We start from the raw sequence: 22,261 nt of genomic DNA on the forward strand, positions 1-22,261 counted from the left end.
TCCTATTTCTTAGACTATAGAGATGATTGGCACCATTCCGGTCTCCAATCAGCAATATGGTCAGCTGGCAGAAACATCGGCTCCGTTCTCAGGTTCCACCGATGGGATGGGACTGCCCGAGAAGGCAGCGGGGGAGGGGGGTCATCTTCTCCCGCTGCTTGTTAAAGCAATCCTGCAGCTAATTAGCCACTAGGATTGCTTTTACATGAAAGCCAATCGCCTGATAAAAACGCTAGCAGGAAGATGCCTGCAGCTGCAGGCATCCTCCAGGTATAACCACTCAAATTCCAGTGATGTACCAGTATGTTGCTGGTCCAAGATTGTACAAATGTCTAAATAGTGGCACGCATGAATAAACATTGTCCACGTATAAGTGGTACCCCATATGGAAAAAAGATGACACCAAGTCCCAAACTATCTTGCCACTGCTCTCCATGTAGTCTGGGCATCTGGGAAGTTCCACGTGACTATCTTTTCCCTCGTAAATCAGAAGCTTCTATGTATAGCCTGTTTCCCTCTCACAGGTCTTATATACCTTGACCCCATATCTGGCACGCTTGCTGGGGAGAAATTGTTTGAATGCAAGGCAGCCAGAAAAATGAATGAGGGACTCCTCAACGTAGATGGTTTGCTGGGGAGTATAGACCTCTACAAATTTTTGGTTAAGGTGATTTACAAGGGAATGAATTTTGTGGAGCCGGTCAAATTCAGGGTCACCCCGAGGACAACCGAGTGTCGTTGAAATGCATAAAACACATTATACTCTCATATCTGTCTGGCCATGGCAGCAGAGAACACGGGCATATGATGAATCGGGTCTGTGGACCAATACAACTGCAATTCGTTTTTTTTAGTAATGCCCATGTTGAGGGTTAGGCCCAAAAGAACTTTAAATTCAGAAACCGTAATGGGTTTCTATGTAAATAGTCTTGCAAGGTTTGAATTTGGGTTGGCAGCGATAAACTGTTGTGCATATATATTGCTTTGATCCACAATCGATGCATACAGATCTTGTGTGAAAAACCGCTCCCAAAAATCCAGAAGAGTATTTTAAGTTTGCTGTTTCCACCTGAATTCTGGGGTTGGGCAGTGAATGGGGGAAGTACAGGTGCTGCAGAATTTGTGGGCTGCCAATCGGGATTTGCAAGCACATCCAGAAGGATACCAGGGGCTCTATGGGCCTGTGTGTGAATTCTTGGTGGTTGCGGGACACTACTTGTGCTCGCCACTGCACCAGCTTGTACTGCACTTATGGGACTCACCACATCTCCAAGTGATACTGCAGTGCTGGTATGTGAAAGACCAGGATGTACTAGGCAGCTGGTGCTTACCAGTTCACCAAAAGGTAGTGCGACACTAGTACTGGAACTCTGCCGCATATGAGAGTTCTCATGCGTTTTGGAACATCCCGGCAGCCTGGGAATGGGGTCAGGGTACGCCTGATCTTAGCAGGGACCTCTTTTCCATCGTCTGAGCTATCTGTCAGGGACTGCTTGAACCACTACAAAAAAATTTAACGGCAGGTGCTAGCAAAGATCAGGCCTGATTCTGCAAACACTGCGGTTTTGTGTGCAATGTATCAAGTGACAGTGATCTACTGACCCTGCACTTGCTGGGGGGGGGGGGGGGGGGTTAAGCGTAGGGGCTAAACGCAGGTGCCGGGGCTAATCCTGCTAACGCAGCGTTTTTGGGGACACTATACTAATGTGAACGCTGGTATAGTGCTGATCTGATCAAAGATCTCTTCAGACACTATACTAGTAATCGAGGTTTGTGTATGAGCGTGTTCCTGGCAATCAAGGGGTTAAATGTGATTACTGGTGTACGGACGGGCAATCTGATGCTATTGGGGAGAGGCGCGAATCCCGTGTGTATGTATGTATATGTGATTTTGCACACCTGTAGCAGTATTTCTACTATAGGGCGGCACAGAAGCGGTTCAACATGTCCAGTAAAAAAAAATTGCCAGTAACACCAGTACAGTGATCAGTGCTGAAAAAAAAAAAAAAGCACTGACACTGTACTAATGGCACTGGGCAGGAAGGGGCTAACATTTGGGGCGATCAAAGGGGGGTATGCTGGGAGTGTTTTTACTAGGGGTTGGCGGGGGGGTGTGCTTCACCATAAAGCACACTGCTCCAGAGCAGTGTACCCAAGCTGACGGAGGAGGGCTGTTGGTAAACAAAGCAGCCCTCCTCCCCGTCAGTCATCTTAGGCAATCACCGGGCGCCGGCAGGTAATCAGTTGGGGCCCGGTGATTGACACCCAGGGCCGCGATCGGCGGTGCGGGTAGGGCTTGCGCACTTTTCCCTATCGGGGAATACAAAATCGTGTGTGTGAGTATGTATGTATGTACGTGTATAAGTATGTATGTGTTAATATATATGTGATTTTGCACACCCGAACCGCTGTGTAGCAATGTATCTGCTATATGGCAACGGGTAAGTGGTTAAAAAAAATTGATAGACCCCCCCGGGTTTTTTTTTTTTTGTTTTGCCTGAAAAAAAAAAAAAACATTGCATCAGTGATCCTGCAAACCTGTCAGTGTATCTGTGTGCTCGTACCTTGTACAATGTTTCAAATCTGGCACTGGACCCTGTGAAATGATATATTACCTTGCGGACCGGTAGAGTGCTATATAAGTCTAGGGCACTGATCCTCAGCTAGGTGAGGATTTTGGAGGTGTTGGACCGCACATACCTTTTTAGGTATGGTGGAACCTGAACATGGCCCCACTAGCAGTGTATCCCTGGGGGCGAGGCGTTGTTCAGGTCCAGGTTTTTTTACAAGCTTTCGATTTTATCTACCTTAGGGAATGATCATTCCAGTTCCAGAGGGAAAAAGGTGTCCCATCTTGTATCTCAAGAGACTCAGTTTGAATAGGTGCTGAAGTTCCTGATGCAATTGGTGCAGTCTGTTGAGGCCTCTCTGCAGCTGGGAAATTTCCTTGCATCAGAGGTTACCTGAATGTTCCAATCTTTCCACCTCACTAAAGGTTTCTGCAGTTTTTGTTGGAGGGCCGCCAATTTTAGTGTTTTGGCCCTGCCGTCTCGCTTGTTTGCAGATGCCATAATGTTTACCAAGGTCCTGGTATGGGGCTTCTGCATACACTGGGGTATCCCTGTAATAGGGTACCTGGACATCTTCTGAGTGAGCGATCTGTTCCACTACTGGAGTCCAATATGTCTTCCAACGATGCACATTCTAGAGAGGTGTAGTTGGGCTCTGAATTTACAGAAGTAGTCTGCAACACCGATGTTTGAATTTTTAGGTCTGACCCTGGATCCTGTCTAGGTGAAAGTGATCATTCTTGCTCTGAGGTGGACTTGCTGAAGATGCTGACAGATCTCTCAATTCATATTTGTATTGATGGTTCTGGGAAAGATGGTAGCCTTCTTTGTGACACAGTGTAGCATAGCCTCTCTGTTTAGGTATTTGCTGCTCACCAACATCCCTGGAGGCAGATGGCTATGGTCCAAGTGACCTCGAGGTGCTGCTACCCATGCGTCTCAGCCTTCAGTGTAAGCAGGGTTAGTCTCGCTGATTTATATCTTCCTGTCGGTACAGCTTTTACCACATTTTATTTTACAGGATTAGTGTGGAAGGCATTCTACTGATTCTAATCTCCCTGCCTTGGCCCAGTGGAAGTGACACTTTGACGACATTACCTTGCTGGAAAACCATGGTCCCTTCCAGATCAACCCAACCTTCTGTCACAGTGACCAATGTTCTGTCCATTACAGCTGCTGGCTTTAACAGCATGTCTGTTGAAGCCAGGGTTCCAAGACGTGGGGTTGTCTGTTTTGGGTCATTCCTACCATGTTTAAGGCTAGGAAAGTGTCTCTAACCACTTCCTGACCGCCCTATAGCAGAACTGCTGCTGCAGGGCTGCATAAAATTGTGTGTGTATATACCAGATTTTTGCATTTTTGGGTATGAAGGGACCCGGGCCACCATTGGCGGCTACAGATGTCGATCACCGGTTCCTGGTGTGAACAACCTGTGTGTAAACACAGGTCTCTCTCCTGCCAGCAGTAACATGCTGCTTTGTACTTCTCCACACAGCAGAGAAATACACAGTAGCATGTTTACTTTGTAAAACACACACCGCACATACAGTAAAGCATAGCACATAGTTAACCCTTTGATCACCCCAGATGTAAACCCTTCCTGCCCAGTATCATTAGTACAGTGTCAGTGCTTTTTATTAGCATCTATCACTATATTAGTGTTATTGAGATGTCGGTGGCAGTTAGTTCCTCCCCAGTGTCAGAATTCGTCCTGCTAGAAGTCACTGACTCTTAAGTAAACCCATTAATGTACATGCATTGAGATTATTTATTTATTTTTTTAAGCATTCATGTTGCCGAATACATTTTAGCCTAAATGTATGAAGACTTTTTTTTTTTTTTTTTTTATTTACTGGATGTTTTTATAGCAAAAATTCAAAAATGTATTTTTTTTTTTTAATTCTTTCTTTTAGAACGAAAAAAAAAAACAGAGGTGATCAAATACAATCAAACTCTATTTATGGGGATAAAAATAGGACATAAATTTCATTTTGGAGCAGCGTTGCATGACAGCGCAATTCTCGATTAAAGTGACGCAGAGCCGTATCGCAAAAAATTACCTGGTTAGGAATGGGGGTAAATCCTCTGGAGGGCAATTGGTTAAGGAAGATTTATCATAGGACTTGGGAAGTTTTATTTTGCCTGGACTTGATCTTTGTAGTTGTCTTAGGCTGCATTCTGGAATTTCTCCAACCTTGGGTCAACCAATTATTGATCTTGAGTACAAACAAAGGTCAGATTTCTGCCTTGGTGGTTCTTGCAGAGGCCTGTTGCTTCACATCTTTGTGGATGCATTTGTACAAGGGGTCACGTATATTCGTTCCACTGGTTAAGACTCAATTGACTCCATGGGACCTCAATTTAGTATTATATTTTACAGAAGTCTCATTTGAATACTTTGGGACATTCCCTTCGTCCTGACTCAGGTTATTTGCTTTGGATGAGTTTTGGAATTGACTGCCTTCAATTGTAAAGACCCGTTCTTGACACTGGGGCAAGGTTCTTCACAATTTGGATGTGGCTCTTCCACACGCACCTAGTATCAACAACTGCAATTATTGATCTAATTCTTTTGTGGTTCCTGATGAACCCAAAAAAAGGGTAATGCAGCTTCAAAATCTACCGTTTCTCTTTGGATTTGTCTTCTTATTTCTCAAATGTTTGGTCTAAAGGGCAAAGATCCACCATTTCCATCGATTGCTCATTCTACCAGGAGTGTTGGTGCTTCCTCTGCTATTCAGCCTGCTTCAGTAGCTGAAGCTTGTAAAGCTGCTACCTGGTATTCAGTTCTTACTTTTATGAAGTTTTTCTGTGTGGATGTTCAAGCCCCTGAGAATGCCTTTTGGTTGAGTTTTGTGAGCAGCTGCTTGGGCTTCTCCCCCATCTGGTTTAGTATGGGGTCTATTGGCTTGCTACCACCCCTCATATTATTGTGCTGACTAGGCTTGTATCCACTCTGGAAGAAAGAACATGGTCCAGTTTATTCCTAGGGTGTCTATTCTTTTCAAGCTCTGATGAAGGGGGGTATCTTTGGACCCAGTGAGATGTCGGATACTTTTTTGGATTGTTCTTCTGAAAGTTGTATCTGAACCTCTTGGTGGTGTGGTGCTTTATAATTTCCAATTTTGTTACAATCACCTGAAGGTGGCAGTAAAATCTTTCGTCATGAATATGAAAACGATCTATGTCCCAAGATGTGCTCCCAAGAAAAGGATTTTACGGATTTATTTTTTTTTTTTGTCATTTGAAAATGACATAGATGGAATGGTAGCTAAAACCAGAGGTGTTTAGGGAGACTGGTCAATGCTGGGACTCTGTCCAGTACAAGCAGTATCTGGAATCAACTTTGTGCCTCCCCCACCCACTCTTCCGTTGCTACCAGGTCATCTGTGCAGGTGGGAGGTAGACCTCCAATGATTCTGGTAGCCCCAAATTGGCCAATAGTTATTTTATGGACCTTCTTCCCATTATAGTGGAGCCCCCTGGCCTTTGCCAGATTGTTGAATGTTCCACTCCTAAAAAAAAATTCAAAGGAGGCAGCTCTCCACTGCTTGGACTTGTTTTGGTCTTTGTCTTGCCTGAAGGAGCTAAAAAGGATACTTCATCTTCCACAAATGCCAGGTAAGGTCACAAGATCATTTTCTTGAGCCTATTCTCTCAAGCTTAGGGGGTTGCCTCGTCCCAATATTGCTTTCTATCAGGTCTGTTGGTTCATCTTCAAGCTTCGGCTGATGCCAGTTTCAGTTGTGAGGTTTTGCTGGCTATTTGATCTTGGTTTGCCTAGTTTGAGCTTGAGGGTGTGTTGGCTATAAAATTGTTGTTGCATATTAGTTGATCTCCCCTCCAATACATATCTTATATTAGTGCCGCGCATATATTTCCATATACTATATGCAATCTACTAGGTGCATCAAACGTGATTTAAACATGAATAAAATGACCACAATTTATAGTCTTTCATATGTGATTGTATCCGTGCATATATAACTTTTGTGCCAAGCAGGTGCTCCTTTTTCCTTGTGTCCACATATATTCTTAGAGGTGCTCCTCCACCAGAGACATAAATATATACTCTCACCTCCTTCTTCTCTTTTTTTTTTTTTTTTTTTTTTTTTTATGACCCAAATAGCATAGGTCAAATAGCATCTTTCACTTTTAAGCCGGGTAGGTATGTGTTAGCTCCACTCTCCTCCTCACTTTGCTGCAGGTGATCTCGTCTCCTCTTTGTTTACATATGCGGAGGATATGCGGGATAAACGCTTGCTATAGTGTAGCCATGTTGTATAATTTATTTTAAAAAACTAAGTTCACTCACAGTTAAGTGTCCTGCTGGGACACCACAGTAAAAACTGCTGTCACAATAAACTCCAATGCATTCAGGAAATTCCAAGATGGTGAGTTGTAAACTTCTGGTTTAGCGGCTTGACGTCATCGGCCCACCCTACGTGTCATATCACATGACTTCCTCAGGAGAACCCTCCAATACTGCTTTGGGATGTCCCATCTCTTATTAAAGATCTGTGTCCTGTACTGTAGAGAAAAGAAATGCCTGCAAAAATCAATTTTTGTTGGAATACAGGGCACGGGAGTCTGTGCCTTTTTTTGGTTGGTGGGAGTGGTTGTGAAGAAATGTTTAAAGCTTTGAGTGGTGTCGAGTGACCTGAAGGTGCAGCATATATTCTAATCCATTATGATGAACCCCTTGCCCTCCGCCCTATAGCAGAAGTACTGCTACAGGGCTGCGCAAAATCGTGTGCGTGCGTATTGCATTTCCGGGTAGGGTGCATGAACACCGCCCTACCTGTGCCACTAATGTCAGAGGGAACACAGGCCTAGTGCATTACCATAAAAAATGTTTAATAAAAAATAAAGTAGGTGTTGTACTCAATGATAATGACTCAAATGACAATATAGTCAAGGCACATCATAAAGAACAGCTGGGTCAACACCGCGCTGAGTAACAGTCCGCAATAGGGAGTGTAGACATCCAATAGGCTGACTCGTTTCGAGGACTTGCCTCTTCCTCAGAGCCCTCAAAACGCGTCAGCCTATTGGATGTCTACACTCCCTATTGCGGACTGTTACTCAGCGGTGTTGACCCAGCTGTTCTTTATGTGCCTTGACTATATTGTTGTTTGTGAGTACAACACCTACTTAAAAAAATTCCAGTGTATACATGTATCGTCATTTGTAGATGCTATAACTTTCACGTAAACCAATTAGTTTACACATATTGAGTTGTGTGTTTTGTTTTTTTTGTTTTTTTGTTGTTTTTTTTAGCAAAGACATGTAGCAGAATACATTGTGGCCTTTTTTTTTTTCTTCCACCTTCAAAAGGTCTTTGATTCTTTTTCCTTTTATTATTTTATATATGTAGATATACCCAAACTTTCTTGTTCAAATGTGGGTTTTTTTACCATCTAATATCTTGTCCTGTAAGTCTAGGGTCAAAGTCTTCTGTATGCTTCACAGTTTTAACATTGAAAAATCTTGCTTATTAATAGATATTGGCTGTTCTCGGATGGTGTTCCTGGACTGTTCATTGAGAAGGGCTGGGTACATGACAGTATAAATTATAGCTTCAGTCTTCCTAAGGAGGAAGAGGAGGAAGAGGAACCTGATGACGGTAAGCATTTTCCCTTGTATATGGCTACCACAGTCAAGATGCTACAGTTCATATCTTCAGAAAAATCTAATATCCCTTGTCTTTTATCAGCAGTTGACAAAGGTGGTATATCTTGTGGTCAAGTCTGTAAGGCAGGCCATATTTGATGTGATTTTTTTTTTTTTTTTTTTTTTCCGCTTTCCTGCAACCAAAGTCAGTGTTGACGGGGGTATCCCTCCCTCTGAGCTTTTGTGTGCTCTCTGTGGGGGTCTCAGGGAGACATCTCTGCTTGGAGATAGTGATTACTGCTGGTGGCTATAGCCACTGGGCAATAATGGCATACTAGACATCGCATGCTTGGCAGCCACAGCTAGCTGCTCACACCTGTCAAAAAGCAGGAATCAGGAGATACTGTACCTGTTGCTGCCATTTGTACAGTGGCAAAAACTTGTGTGTGAATGTAGCCCAATATTATGTATAGATCTCTACTGAATGATTTCCAGCACTGCATTGTGTTAACTTAATGCTGTTTTTCTCTTTATCAGTATCATGTGTCCATGGTATGTATATCTGCAGCAATTTTTGACCTGAATTTTTTTATATTTTAAACTGTATGGGTAACATAGAGAGTGAAGATGCAGACAGCAGTGTTGATGGCCCAGAGGATTCCATTCAGAAAGAGGAGAAAGTAGTGGAGAGCACAGTGCCTAAACAAGGGCAGAATCTCTGGTGAGTCCTATTACTTCTGTTGATCTATGAACTTCAGTGTTAGGTTGTATAACAATATACCATCTACCTACTATGGCTGCTGGTTCACTTCTCCAGAGGTGTGTTTTGCTGCCCAAACTACAAGGGTGTTGGGCAGAGTTTATATGTGCATTGGACAAAGAAGAGCACGCAATATCTGTGATTTGCTGAGCTTTGTTCTCGATTTACTTAGGTTTGTATGTGATGCACAGAAGGAGTTGGATGAGCTTCTGGACTCTCTTCATCCTCAAGGCTTTCGAGAGAACCAACTAAAGGAGAGACTACAGAAAAGGTTTGGCATCAAAATAATTACTTTGTGTGCTGCCATTTAATATAAAACAGAATAACCCATTAGTACGATCTGCATAGTCACAGATCCCCTTAAGCAAATGTAGCCATGCAGTCTCGTTTTGTATACCCTAGACCGGGTGTCGGCAACCCGCGGCTCTTTTTCACCTTGGCTGCGGCTCCGGAGCACACTGCCCACCAGGTGACAGGCAATAGGGCAGCAATGGGCAAACTACGGCCCGGCTGACCTTTTAATCCGGCCCACGGAGCTAGGCTCCCGCTAGGCTCCTCTCACAGTCCGCCCTGAAGACCGGTGTAGCATGTCTCCTATGAGGATCTGTCCCCCTCGACGTATCTGCGCATGTGCCGGAGATCGCCGAGCGGCTGCTAATGCTTGAAACTGGCACATGCGCAGATACGTCGAGGGGGACAGATCCTCATAGGAGACAGATTTTCATGCTACACCGGAACGGCGCGGGAACACGGCGAGAGGAACGCGCGGAGCAAAGGTAAGTGAATGGACACGGGGGACTTGGGGACTTAATATGGGGGATGAATTACTATAGGGGGGGATGAATTACTATAGGGGGGGATGAATTACTATAGGGGGGATGAATTACTATATGCGGGATGTATTTTCAGTTTTAAAAATAAATAAATTTCAATCGTGGTTTTGGCGAGATTTGGCTCAGTTGAAAAAAAAGGTTGCCCACCACTGACCTAAGGCTATGATTGTGATTATGACGATACACTGTGGCCCTGATTAACCCTTTGCTTACTGGGCCCTTAAACCCCCTTCATGACCAGAGCGCTTTTTGCAGTATATGCAGTGTCGGATTTGTTTTAAATGTTGCAATGGTTTTGCGGCTCCCAGTCTTTTTTTCCCTCTCGGAAACGGGTCCAAGTGGCTCTTTATGTCTTAAAGGTTGCAGACCCCTGCCCTAGACAGTGCTTAATTTGTTCTCCAGACCAGCGCTTGCACAAAAGTGTACTTTCCCTTGCTCCTGAATATAAAGGTCCCATTCACACGTGTTGGGGTGTAAAGCGTAAGTTTTATTGCATGTTACCACAATGCACCTGAAATGCAGCATACACAACACACCGTACGTGCTGCATCAGAAAACATGGTGCATGTGTGACATGGCTCAGCTGTGGCTTGTCGGCCCATTCAATAAATAGGTAATTTTAATGCAACATAAAAATATGTATGGGCCTTTAAAATGAATATTTGTTTTTATTATCGAATACTATTGATATAAACACTATTAAAAAGCTTTATTAATCGTCTTGTGCTCCCATAGAACCACGGAATCTACATTGCTGGATTAATTGATTTTTAGCTAGGAAGTTGACCAATACTCAAGTTCAAGGCTGTGTCAATAATTTTTGACTCGCATTGCTGACCTTTCCTTCTGGAAATACTGTTTCCTTGGCTGCCACTGGGCTGCTGTGATGCCTGTAGTATTTTTTCAGTTGGGAGCAGATCAGTGGCTCTGTTCTATGTTAGCGACAGTAAAGCAAATGGGCAGATCTGAAAGTGTTGAAACCGTAGGCAGCAAGGCACTAGCATTTTCAGAGAAGCCTGCTATAGAAGCTCGATGTGTTCAGGAGGGTTCTTCCGTAGCCTCCCTGGCGGTGTTCCCGAGTGTAGCTCGGGGTAAAGTTTCAGTACCACAAGCGGCAACCCCGAGTTATACTCGGGCTTACCATGCGGCGCTGCTCCACGATCCCTCGATCATTTACCTTGTCCTGCGCTCCTGCGATGTCCCTCCTGCAGTGTCCCCAGCAATGTAATCCGGTGGATGCCGGCATCTGTTGTCTGGGTTCCGTCCCCTGCGAGCGTTGGGACGTACGGGGGACGGAACGGCGGGAAAGTTGAAAATGACAAAAAGTGACTTTCATTAAAATCACATAGTAAAACATTACTGTATCAAAGCATTTCACATACATTTTGTCCCTAGTGCTTTGTCCTGTGCCCTGCCTGCATTTGTACTGTTCTTTCTGTCCATGGCGTCCAAAAAGCGTCCCTTTAGGTCAAAAGCGGTTTTAGACCAGCTAGAGAACAGCGATAGTAAATTAGATCCACTTGCAGAATTGAGTGATAATGATTTGTGGAGAAATTCGTCATCACACTGAAAACTATTTTGCGACTTTGCTCAGTGATGTGCAAACTTGGTGCTATATTTCAGATTTCACTGTTTTTGGTTTGATTATATTATTGAATTAAATTTATTATATTATTTTTTATAATTATTAAATTTATAATTTGATTTCGTGTTTCAAGTTTTATCCTACCCGGGATGTTTACTAGACTCTTGTTCGGACAGATTTAAGTAAGTTATTCCTAAAAATTTCAGGCCTACAATAAAAAAAATACATATTACCATGCAAAAAATGTACTGCTTTGAGCTCAGAAATATGGACATAATCAGACCGCTAGGGAGGTTAATTGCATCACTAGACCAATCTTGATATATTTTTATTATGTACAGCTCAGTGTATATTTCCCCATTATGTGCTGATTGAGTTCCTTCGTTTTTTTTTTTTTTTTGTTTTTTTTTTTTATGTGCAGATATCAAGACATCTTACATTCCGTTCATCTCGCTCGCAAGCAGAACTTGGGTCTTAAGACATGTGATGGACACCAGGAGTTGCTGAATTTCTTGAGGAGTGATGTTGTTGAGGTTGCCACACGACTGCAGAAGGGAGGCTTGGGTTATCTGGATGATGCAACAGAATTTGAAGCCAGGGTATGAAACAGGGATGGTATTGTCTGTTCTTAATCTGTGACGGTGTGATGTTGCTTCTGTTTTTAACTTCTAGTATTTTGACAGGTTCGTTCCTTGGAGAATCTAAAAGATTTTGGAGAGTGCATTATATTTCTCCAAGCTGCTGTCATTAAGAAGTTTTTGCAAGGTTTTATGGCTCCAAAGCAGAAAAAGCGTAAGCCTCAATCAGAGGAGGCAGCAGCCAAAGCAGAGGAACAGGATGAGGAGAAGAGGATGGCAGAGGAAGCCAAGGTATGCTGACCTCTGTTTTTAGGACGTCCTTGATAAACACTTGTAATATAAAGTTATTATAAGGGTTCGCTATACATTTTCTTCAGTGCCTCAATAGAAAATGCTGCTACAGGCTCCCCTCAGCACTGTGCACATGTCTGAAAGGCAGTCTACAAAATATTGGAACTGATGTGGTTGTTGAATTAAAGTGCATTTTCACTTTTTAACCACTTCCCGTCCGGCCCATGTACATAAACAGCTGGACGGGAGCAGTGAAGCAGCGGGTTGCTGTTCATAAACGGCGCCTGCATTTACAGCATGTGCGCACTCCCTGGTAGTACGCGGCACCGTGATCCGGACACAGTGGAACACAGATCACTGTACGGGACCTCTGTGTGAGGTCCTGATCATGTGATCACTGGCCAATCAGTGGTCATATGAATAGTAGTAAGCAAGATGTCACTTCCTGATATTGCTTACTACTAATGAAATGTGTGAATGATTAGAGGTCACATGGTACAAGGCTATTCACAACAGCCTTGTGCCATGTGACAAGCTGTGACCAATCTCAGCTCACACAGTATTTCTCAATTATTGCAAGAATGCAACCAGAGAGAAGGAGAAATTATTGCTTTTACAGCCTTTATGCGTGTAAAAGCTATCGGTGTAAAAAAAAAAAAAAATCTTCATCACCCCTCACTAGTACAGTGTCACTATTGTGACACTGTACTGCTAGGGTTACAGTATGTTAAAACAAATGTAAAAAAAAAATTTGAAAAATTATAATTTTTGTTTTTTTGTTTTTTTTTTACTAAAAAGTTAACTGAATTAATTTTGGCCAAGATTTATGAAGAAATTATTTTATTTGCAAAATTTTATAAGAAAAATACTTTAAAAAATTTTGGACTTTCATTTATATAGCAAAAAAAAACAAATCCCAGTGGTGCATAAATACCACCAAAATAAAGTTTTATCTGTCTCAAAAAAAAAAAGCTAAAATATTCATATGGGTACAGTGTTGCATGACCACGCAATTGTCATTCAAAGTGTGATAACGCTGAAAATTGGCCTGGACAGGAAGGGGGTAAAAGTGTTTTGGACTTGGAAGTGGTTAATCTTTCTAGCAAGCTTCTCAACATAGTATGGTATAGGGGTAGATCAAGATGTAGCGCTGAGTGTGCCAGCATCTCTGCTGGAGAACAGAGTCACCAAATGTTGACCCAACGGAGTAATTTCCACTGAATGGAGCAATACTGGCTAATTAATTAATTTTAAAACAAACTTCTGACCATTGTAGTTGAGAATTGCTTTTGACTGCCCTTCTGTTATTTTGTGGCTTTGACAGTTAAAGAAAATTCCACCAAACCATGTTGTGGACACTTAGCAAATGTATTCAATACAGTCTAGAATGGTTGTTTTTATGTATAGATTTCTCCAAATGCTCCTTGCTAAAGACCCTTCTGAGGCACATATTTTCCTTTTTGCTCTGGGCTCCCACTGCTGTTTTGCCTTTGATAGGAACTGTGTATGTTGCATAGCAACAGCTCTCATCTATGTGAAATGTTGGAATTTCATACTAATTTTTGCCCCCAGTATTTTATATTGTAATTGTGTTTATTTTTTTTTTTTTGCTTTTTAATATCTTTCATTTCTTATTAACTGAGAATTTTAGAATGTGTTTTCTGTTGAGCTTTTTTAAATGTACTGTGCAGTGTTATACCCCTGCATGAAATATTTGTGCTCTTGAATGCTGTGATGTGGTGCCAGCTCACTGCTGCCAGGTTTTCCATTTTTTTGTCAGGATGCCTTTTGTCTTATCCCCACACAGCTTAAATTGTGTATGGTCATTTTTAGAGGCCTTTGATTTTGCGCCAGACATTTTATTAATTTTGACATCTGTGTCATTTTACAAAGTGCAAATAGTATTAATGTTTGGATGGGAGTTCCCCTTTTATGGCCATCGCTTGGGCATGTTTTATTGGCAGGAATGTTTAGACTTGTGGCACTAAATTGAATGTCCACATGGTGGCAGCAGTGTATCAATCAACTTTGGTTGGCGCACGTAGGTCACTCAAGTTTTCCCTTTGTTTATTTTTCAATTTTTTTCCCTTAACCTGGTTTATGAAGTTAATTTTTAAAATATTTCTTATGAAAGTTTTAATTCATTAAAAAGGACTGCTGTAAAAATTAGACCGCATAAGGATTGAGCAATGCTGAAAGAAAAGTGATTAAAGTTGATGCTTAAACACATTGTTTCAGTAGCAGACATTTAATCAGCTAGAAATGATTTGCTTCCATTTTACAGGAAAGGTTTAAGCAGTGGAACACGGGTTTTCTCTCGAGTATTTGTTGTTTTAGTACAGTGTCCATGTTCATTGCTTGCATGGTTGAAGTTGACTGAATGTGACAGGATAAGTCTTCCTATTTTTTGCTAGCATTTCACTTTTCATTGTTTTCATATGATTTTTATATTAAAATAAAATGTATAATTATGATGAATTTTGAACAGTCCTTGACCTAATTGTTGTATAGTATGTCTTAATGTTTTTTTCTTAAGTTATTGATTTTTTTTTTTTTTTGTGGATTCATTTCAGGTTTTCATGGGCAGCAAATCTTAACCACTTGCTACAGGGCACGTATACCCCCTTCCTGCCCAAGCCAATTTTCAGCTTTCTTGCGCTGTCACACTTTGAATGACAGTTGTGCGGTCATGAAACACTGTACCCATATGACATTTTTATCACTTTTTTTTGAGGCAGAGCTTTCTTTTGAGACAGAGCTTTCTTTTGGTGGTATTTAATCACCTCTGAGTTTTTTTTATTTTTTGCTAAACAAACCAAAAACTGAATTTTTGAAAAAAAAACTTTTTTTTTTTTTTTAGTTATAAAATTTTATAAATAAGTGATTTTTCTCCTTGTGCGCTGAGGCTGCAGTGATGGGCACTGATGGGCTGCACAAATAGGTGGCACAAATTGGCACTGATGGGCATTGACAGGTATCACTGATGGACACTGAAAGGCAGCACTCATATTTGGCACTGATAGGTGGCACTGAAAGGCAGCTCAGATGGGCACTGATATGTGGCACTGATGGGCACTGACAGGTGGCATTGATGGGGCTACACTGATCATCAGTGCCCTGATGATCTGTGTACATGTCCCCTCTGAGGGATGCCGATTACCGGCTCTCCACTCCTCCCGAGCTGTCGGCGTGACAGCTCGTGAGGATAGAAATGCTGATAACCGGCATTTCCCTGTTTACATGTGATCAGCTGTGATTGGACACAGCTGATCACATGACCAAGCTGACATCTTCGGCTCTTTCCGTTGATCTGCTGTGTCCGAGGGACACAGCGCACCAACGATCGCTGCACGCCCCTGAAGCCGTGTATGCGCGGTTAGAGTGGGAGGAGGTCATATGACATCCTCCCAGAACGAGAGAACCGCCTTGCGCCCATCATTACCTTATATGGCGGGCAGGAGGCGATTAAATAAAGAATATCAATAGTTAAATATGATACATGTAACTGGATAATGTAATCCCTTCACTTCACCTCATTCCTGTAATACCCCCTATGGATCCAAAATGTTTACATTAGTACTAGTACATTTATAGACCTGTTTAGCAATGATGTTATTTAAAACAGAGTAATACAAAGTAAGGACAAACCAGGACTTTTCAGGTTGTTTTTTGGTTTATGCAGTTAGACAATATATCACGATTTTCCTTTTGGACACTGGGCTGGAAGGGGTTAACATCTCGGGGAAATGAAAGGGTTGCCTGTGTGCTGTTTCTAGTGTAGTTGTACTAGGGGACGTGCTACGTTCTCTCTGCTTTGCATAGAGCTAGAAAGCAGCATATCCCCGCTGACAGAGATCTATGTTTACACACAGACCTCTCCCCTGTTAGTTGCTCCACTGATCAGAGTCCTGACCATGAATCACTGGCTGGGACCTGTTGATTTACATCTTCAGGAACGTAGGGCGACACGTGCGTGCCCCCTACCAGGTAATGCAAAATCATATGTATGTGTGTGTATATGTATGTATGTGTATATATGTGTGTGTGTGTGTGTGTGTGTGTGTGCGTGTGTGTGTGTGTATATTCATAAAGTGGAGGGAAGATGATAAATGGTTTTAAACATTTTTTTACGAATCTGAAAAGTTTGGCGTGTGTTTTTCTATTCAGCCCCCTTTTACGCTGATACCCCTAACTAAAATCCTTGTGGAACCAATTGCCTTCAGAAATCACCTAATTAGAAAATAAAATAGTCCACCTATGTGTAATGTAATCTCAGTATGAATACAGCTGTTCTGTGGAGCCCTCAGAGGTTTGTTAGAGAACATTAGTGAACAAACCGCATCATGAAGGCCAAGGAACACACCAGACAGGGATAAAGTTGTGGATAAGTATAAAGCAGGGTTAGGTTATAAAAACAAATATCCCAAGCTTTGAACATCTCACAGAGCACTGTTCAATCCATCATTCGAAAATGGAAAGAGTGTGGCACAACTTCAAACCTACCAAGACATGGCCGTCCACCTAAACTGACAGGCTGAGCAAGGAGTGTATTAGAGAAGCAGCCAAGAGGCCCATGGTAACTCTGGAGGAGCTGCAGAGATCCACAGCTCGGGTGGGAGAATCTGTCCACAGGACAACTATTAGTCGTGCACTCCACAAATGTGGCCTTTATGGAAGAGTGGCAAGAAGAAAGCCATTGTCGAAAGAAACCTGTAAGAAGTTCTGTTTGCAGTTTATGTGAAGCCATGTGGGGGACACAGCATTTTGCTTTTAGGCCAAAAAGTTCAATTTTGGTCTCCTGACTAGTGCACCTTCTTCCACATGTTTGCTATGTGTGGCAGCATCATGTTTTGGGAATGTTTTTCTTCAGCAGGGACAGGGAAGCTGGTCAGAGTTGATGGGAAGATGGATGGAGCCAAATACAGGGCAATCTTAGAAGAAAACCTGTTAGTCTGCCAGAGACTTGAGACTGGGGCGGAGGTTCACCTTCCAGCAGGACAACGACCCTAAACATACAGCCAGAGCTACAATGGAATGGTTTAGATCAAAGCATATTCATTTGTTCGAATGGCCCAGTCAAAGTCCAGACCTAAATCCAATTGAGAATCTGTGGCAAGACTTGAAAACTGTTCTCAGATGCTCTCCATCCAAAACGACAGAGCTTGAGCTATTTTACAAAGAGGAATGGGCAAAAATGTCACTCTCTAGATTGTAAAGCTGGTGGACATACCCAAAAAGACTTGTAGTTGTAATTGCAGCAAAAGGTGGTTCTACAAAGTATTGACTCGGGGGGGGGGGGGGGCGCGCAATACAAATGCACGCCACACTTTTCAGATATTTATTTGGAAAACATTTTGAAAACAGTTTTATCATTTTCCTTCCACTTCTCAATTATGTGCCACTTTGTGTCGGTCTATCACATAAAATCCCAATAAAATACATTTACGTTAATGGTTGCAACATGACAAAATGTGAAAAATTTAAAAGGTTATGAATACTTTTTCAAGTGTGTGTGTTAGTTAAATATATATGGTGTGTATTCACTTCTCAAAAAAAAGAGGAATGATTTGAAAACACATCAGATTTAAATGGCGAAAAATATCATGGTGGATATCTATCTATACTGATATGGACTGGGTAATGTGTAAGGATGCCCCATCTTGTGATGGAAATGAAAATTCTCAACCTACAGAGGACTGAATTCAATGACACCCTGAAAATCAAAGTGAAAAAATGATGCAGCAGGCTAGTCCACTTTGCTGAAATTTAATTGCAGCAGCTCAAAATGGTACTCAGTAGTTTGGGCCCCATGTGCTTGTATGCATGCCTGACAACATCAGGGCATGCTCCTAATGAGACGACGGATGGTGTCCTGGGGTATTCCCTCCCAGATCTGGACCAGGGCATCACTGAGCTCCTGGACAGTCTGAGGGAGCAACCTGGCGGCATTGGAAGGACTAAAACTTGATATCCTGAAAGGTATACTACTGGATTTCAGGTGAGAGTGGGGGGCCATTCAATGGTATCAATTGCTTAATTTTCCAGGAACTGCCTGCATTCTCTTGCCATATGAAGCCAGGCATTGTCGTGCACCAGGAGGAACCCAGGACCCACTGCACCAGCTTAAGGTCTGACAATAGGTCCACGGATTTCATCCTGATACCTAATGGCAGTCAGGGTGCCATTGTCCAGCCTGTAGAGGTCTGTGTGTCCCTCCATGGATATGCCTCCCCAGACCATCACTGACCCACCACCAAAAATGGTCATGCTGAACGATGTTACAGGCAGCATAACATGCTTCATGGCTTCTCCAGACCCTTTCATGTCTGTCCCATGCTCAGGGTGAACCTGCTCTCATCTATGAAAAGCACAGGGCGCCAGTGGTGGACCTGCCAATTCTGGTGTTCACTGGCTCTGATGCCAGGCAGTGAGCACAGGGCCCACTAGAGGATGTCAGGCCCTTGGGCCTCCTTCATGAAGTCTGTTTCTGATTGTTTGGCCAAAGACATTCACACCAGTGGCCTGCTGGAGGTCATTTTGTATGGCTCTGGCAGTGCTCATCCTGTTTCTGCTTGCACAAAGGAGCAGATACTCGTCCTTCTAATGGGTTAAGGACCTTCAACAGCCCTATCCAGCTCTCCTATAGTAACTGCCTGTGTCCTGGAATCTCCTCCATGCTATTGAGACTGCTGGGAGACACAGCAAACCTTCTGGCAATGGCACGTATTGATGTGCCATCCTGGAGGAGTTGGATTGCCTGTGCAACCTCTGTGGGGTCCAGGTATCGCTTTTTACCAGTAGTGACACTGACCCTAGCCAAATGCAAAACTAGTGAAAAACAGAAAAGATGAGTCAGTTGCTTCCACCTATAAAATCATTCCGGTTTTGAGGGTCGTCTCATTGTTGCCCATCTAGTGTACCTGTTTCAAGAACACCAAAGCAGCTGAAACTGATTAACACTCCCCTCCTGTAAGTAACTGACTAGACCAATATCCCAGGAGTTTAACTGACTTGGTGCTATACTCTGATTAAAAAGTGTTCCGTTATTTTTTTTTTTTTGTGGTGTGTGTGTGTGTGTGTAATTTTGCACAGCGAAGATGTACTGCTGCAGGATGGTCAGCAACTGGTTAAAGTGGCACTAAACTCTAGTTCAAATAGTATATTTTTTTCAACTATTAACCTTGTGATCTCTGCCCCCTCCAAATCCCCAAAACTTGTGCCTTTAAGTAGTGAATGTGTACTTTTTTTGCTATCTATCTCTTTGTGTTTTAAATTGCATTATCTGCAGATCGAAGCTCATACCTTTGCAACAAGTCTATCTGCAAATCAGATCCTGGAGGGTATTACCAGAGATCGTTTTTTTTTTTTTTTTTTTCCTCTAAAATGTCAGAGGGCACTTGGCATACATTGCTTTTGCTTGACTTACTATACACACTGCAACATATTGACAGCCTTGTGGCATTGAGGCTGCATCTGACACTGCTAGTAGACAATCTTGCCAGGAAACCATCAGAGTTGGGTCAGTCATAAATCGGAGTCTTGTAGAAGGTAGATGGGCTTCTCCATTTAGCATCTATGCCAAAGACTTCAATTAGGTTGTTTAGGCACACATGCCAGAATAGCATGCATGCATTCAGTTGGAATTCAAATGCGCATATAAACTGTAAACTGGTGTCATGGTATATCTTCCAGCTATGTATGGTTCATATACTTATCCAGGCTCATTACACACTTTCCTTTTGCAGATTGCCTCAGCAGTAGAGAAATGGAAGACCGCCATCAGAGAGGCGCAGACATTCTCTCGTATGCATGTGCTTTTGGGTATGCTAGATGCCTGCATTAAGTGGGATATGTCTTCAGAAAATGCCCGTTGCAAAGTATGTCGCAAGAAAGGTATGCATAGAAAACATTTTGATTCTTTTTTTAAATTTAGTTTGTAATTTTTTTTTTTTTTCCTCCAAATGCTATAAACCTCTTTGCAACCATTTTGACTAACTTGGTAACATGGTTGTGGCTGTAGGTATTATTGCAATAAGCTTGTCTTACAAAGTCATTTGTGTGGGGGGTTTTTTATTCACTCTGCAGGTGAGGATGACAAGCTGATCCTCTGTGATGAGTGTAACAAGGCATTCCATCTCTTCTGTCTGCGGCCAGTACTTTTAAACATACCAGATGGTGAATGGCTATGTCCTGCTTGTCAGCCAGCAACTCTTCGGCGCAGTTCACGGGGCAGGTAAGGATATAAAAACCTAATAAATAGTTCAACTAAAATTATTCAAACAATTTGTGAATATAAACATTTTTAAAAATGTTATGTTCTTTAAAGGAGTTATGCTGAAGAATCAAGTCATGATGATGAAGAGGAGGAGGAAGAGGAAGAAGAGGAGGAGGATGAAAATGACGATGAGTCAGGAAGTGACAATGATTATGGAGGAAGGATCAGATGTAAGTAAACATCCTCTTTAAATAAGTACATTTACAAGTATGTAAAAGATTATTGAAATTTGCATCGTTTAAACGTCAAAAGGTGCAGGACTTTTTTGTACTTAACATCTACTCATGAAAGGCATCCCAGAATACAGGTAGCAGAACAAAGCTTGAAAGATGCCGTTCCAGTTTGAAAATTTAGAAACCAAGTTCATGCCCACCATGTTGAGCGAGGCTTGGACTTTTACATACAGTCCAGTGTGGTGGGCAGATAAGACAGGGTCACATTGTAGCTCTGACCATTACTTTGAAAACCCGGGCTAGGTTTGCAATTTTTTCACTTTTACAGCATACATTTTACAAACTTGGTGCTAAAGTTCAACTGCTTAGTCTCTGGTGGATGACCAGGTATCACATCACACCACTATTCACACACCACAACTTCACCTAGAGCCCTTATACTCTCGTGCTTCCTCATTCCCTTTTTGCCATGGGGATTCATTATAGGATGGTTTACACCTGGGTTGCTGCATATCCTTTCTGAACATGCTTGCCTTTATATTCCACACCTCATTCCATGAGTTTCCCCACAGAGGAATATCCTCACCTGTAGTAGTGACTCTGAATGGGAATGACTCTCACTATGAATCAGCTGATGCACTTGTGTTTTAATGAGGGTAATGCAGGATCTGCATCCTTTTAAAAGTGATTAACCACTTACCCTCCTGAGGATTTACCCCCCTTCCTGACCAGGCTATTTTTTGCGTTACGACGCTGTTACTTTAACTGACAATTGTGCGGTCATGCTACGCTGCACCCAAATGAAATTTACGTCCTCTTTACCACTAATTGAGCTTTCTTTCGGTGGTATTTGATAGCCTGTGCAGTTTTTTTAATTCTTTGTGCTATAATGAAAAAAATGACAATGTTGAGAAAAACCTTATTTTGGACTTTTTGCTATTAAATATGTCCAGTAAAATTTTTTTTTTATCAAATTTCATTATAAATTTAGGCCAAAATGTATTCTGTGACATGTCTCTGCTAAAAAAAAAAACAAAAAACAAAAAAAAAACCAATACGTGTAAATTAATTGGTCTACGTGAACGTTTTATAGCGTTTACAAATGGCGGTATAGATACTGGGATTTTTCTTTTTTTCTACTAGTAGTGGCGGGGATCAGCGACTTTTAGCGGGACTGCAGATGATATTCTGACACTGGGGGAGTACTAACTTGGTGTCACTGACATTCCCAGTGACACCAATATAGTGATCAGTGCTAAAAAAAAAAAAAAAAAAAAACCCACTGACACTGTACTAATGACACTGTGCTAGAAGGGGTTAACATGAGAGGTGATCAAAGGGTTAACTATATGTAGGGAGTGTTTTACTAGGGGGTGGGGGCTGTGTGCTTCACTGTAAACACACTGATCAGGATGGCTATGCACAGCCATCCCGAGCAGTGTGCTTGAGCTGACCAGGGAGGAAGACTGTAAACAAAACTGTTTTCCTACCCGTCGGAGATGCTCGGGTAATTACCAGCTGGGGCCTGGTGATTGACAGCTGAGAATGGCGGCGCAGGTAGGGCGCCAGCGTGCCCCCCTACC

At 42.3% G+C, this 22,261-nt stretch overlaps 1 protein-coding gene across 1 annotated transcript in view; it reads left to right on the forward strand.

Annotated features, from left to right (window-relative positions):
• BAZ1B (bromodomain adjacent to zinc finger domain 1B) overlaps nt 1–22,261 on the forward strand; it is a 93,866-nt gene that overhangs the window by 62,952 nt on the left and 8,653 nt on the right. Inside the window, exons 9-16 of the mRNA XM_089657409.1 lie at nt 8,075–8,196; nt 8,802–8,904; nt 9,116–9,214; nt 11,783–11,960; nt 12,045–12,230; nt 19,976–20,123; nt 20,316–20,463; nt 20,557–20,675. Of these exons, the coding sequence (XP_089513535.1) occupies nt 8,075–8,196; nt 8,802–8,904; nt 9,116–9,214; nt 11,783–11,960; nt 12,045–12,230; nt 19,976–20,123; nt 20,316–20,463; nt 20,557–20,675 (1,103 nt within the window). The remainder of the gene's footprint in view (nt 1–8,074; nt 8,197–8,801; nt 8,905–9,115; nt 9,215–11,782; nt 11,961–12,044; nt 12,231–19,975; nt 20,124–20,315; nt 20,464–20,556; nt 20,676–22,261) is intronic.

The sequence above is a fragment of the Staurois parvus genome, unplaced genomic scaffold (assembly GCF_062004578.1).
Source record: "Staurois parvus isolate SC_StPar_1 unplaced genomic scaffold, SC_StPar_1.0 ptg000029l, whole genome shotgun sequence".
Classification (NCBI taxonomy): domain Eukaryota; kingdom Metazoa; phylum Chordata; class Amphibia; order Anura; family Ranidae; genus Staurois; species Staurois parvus.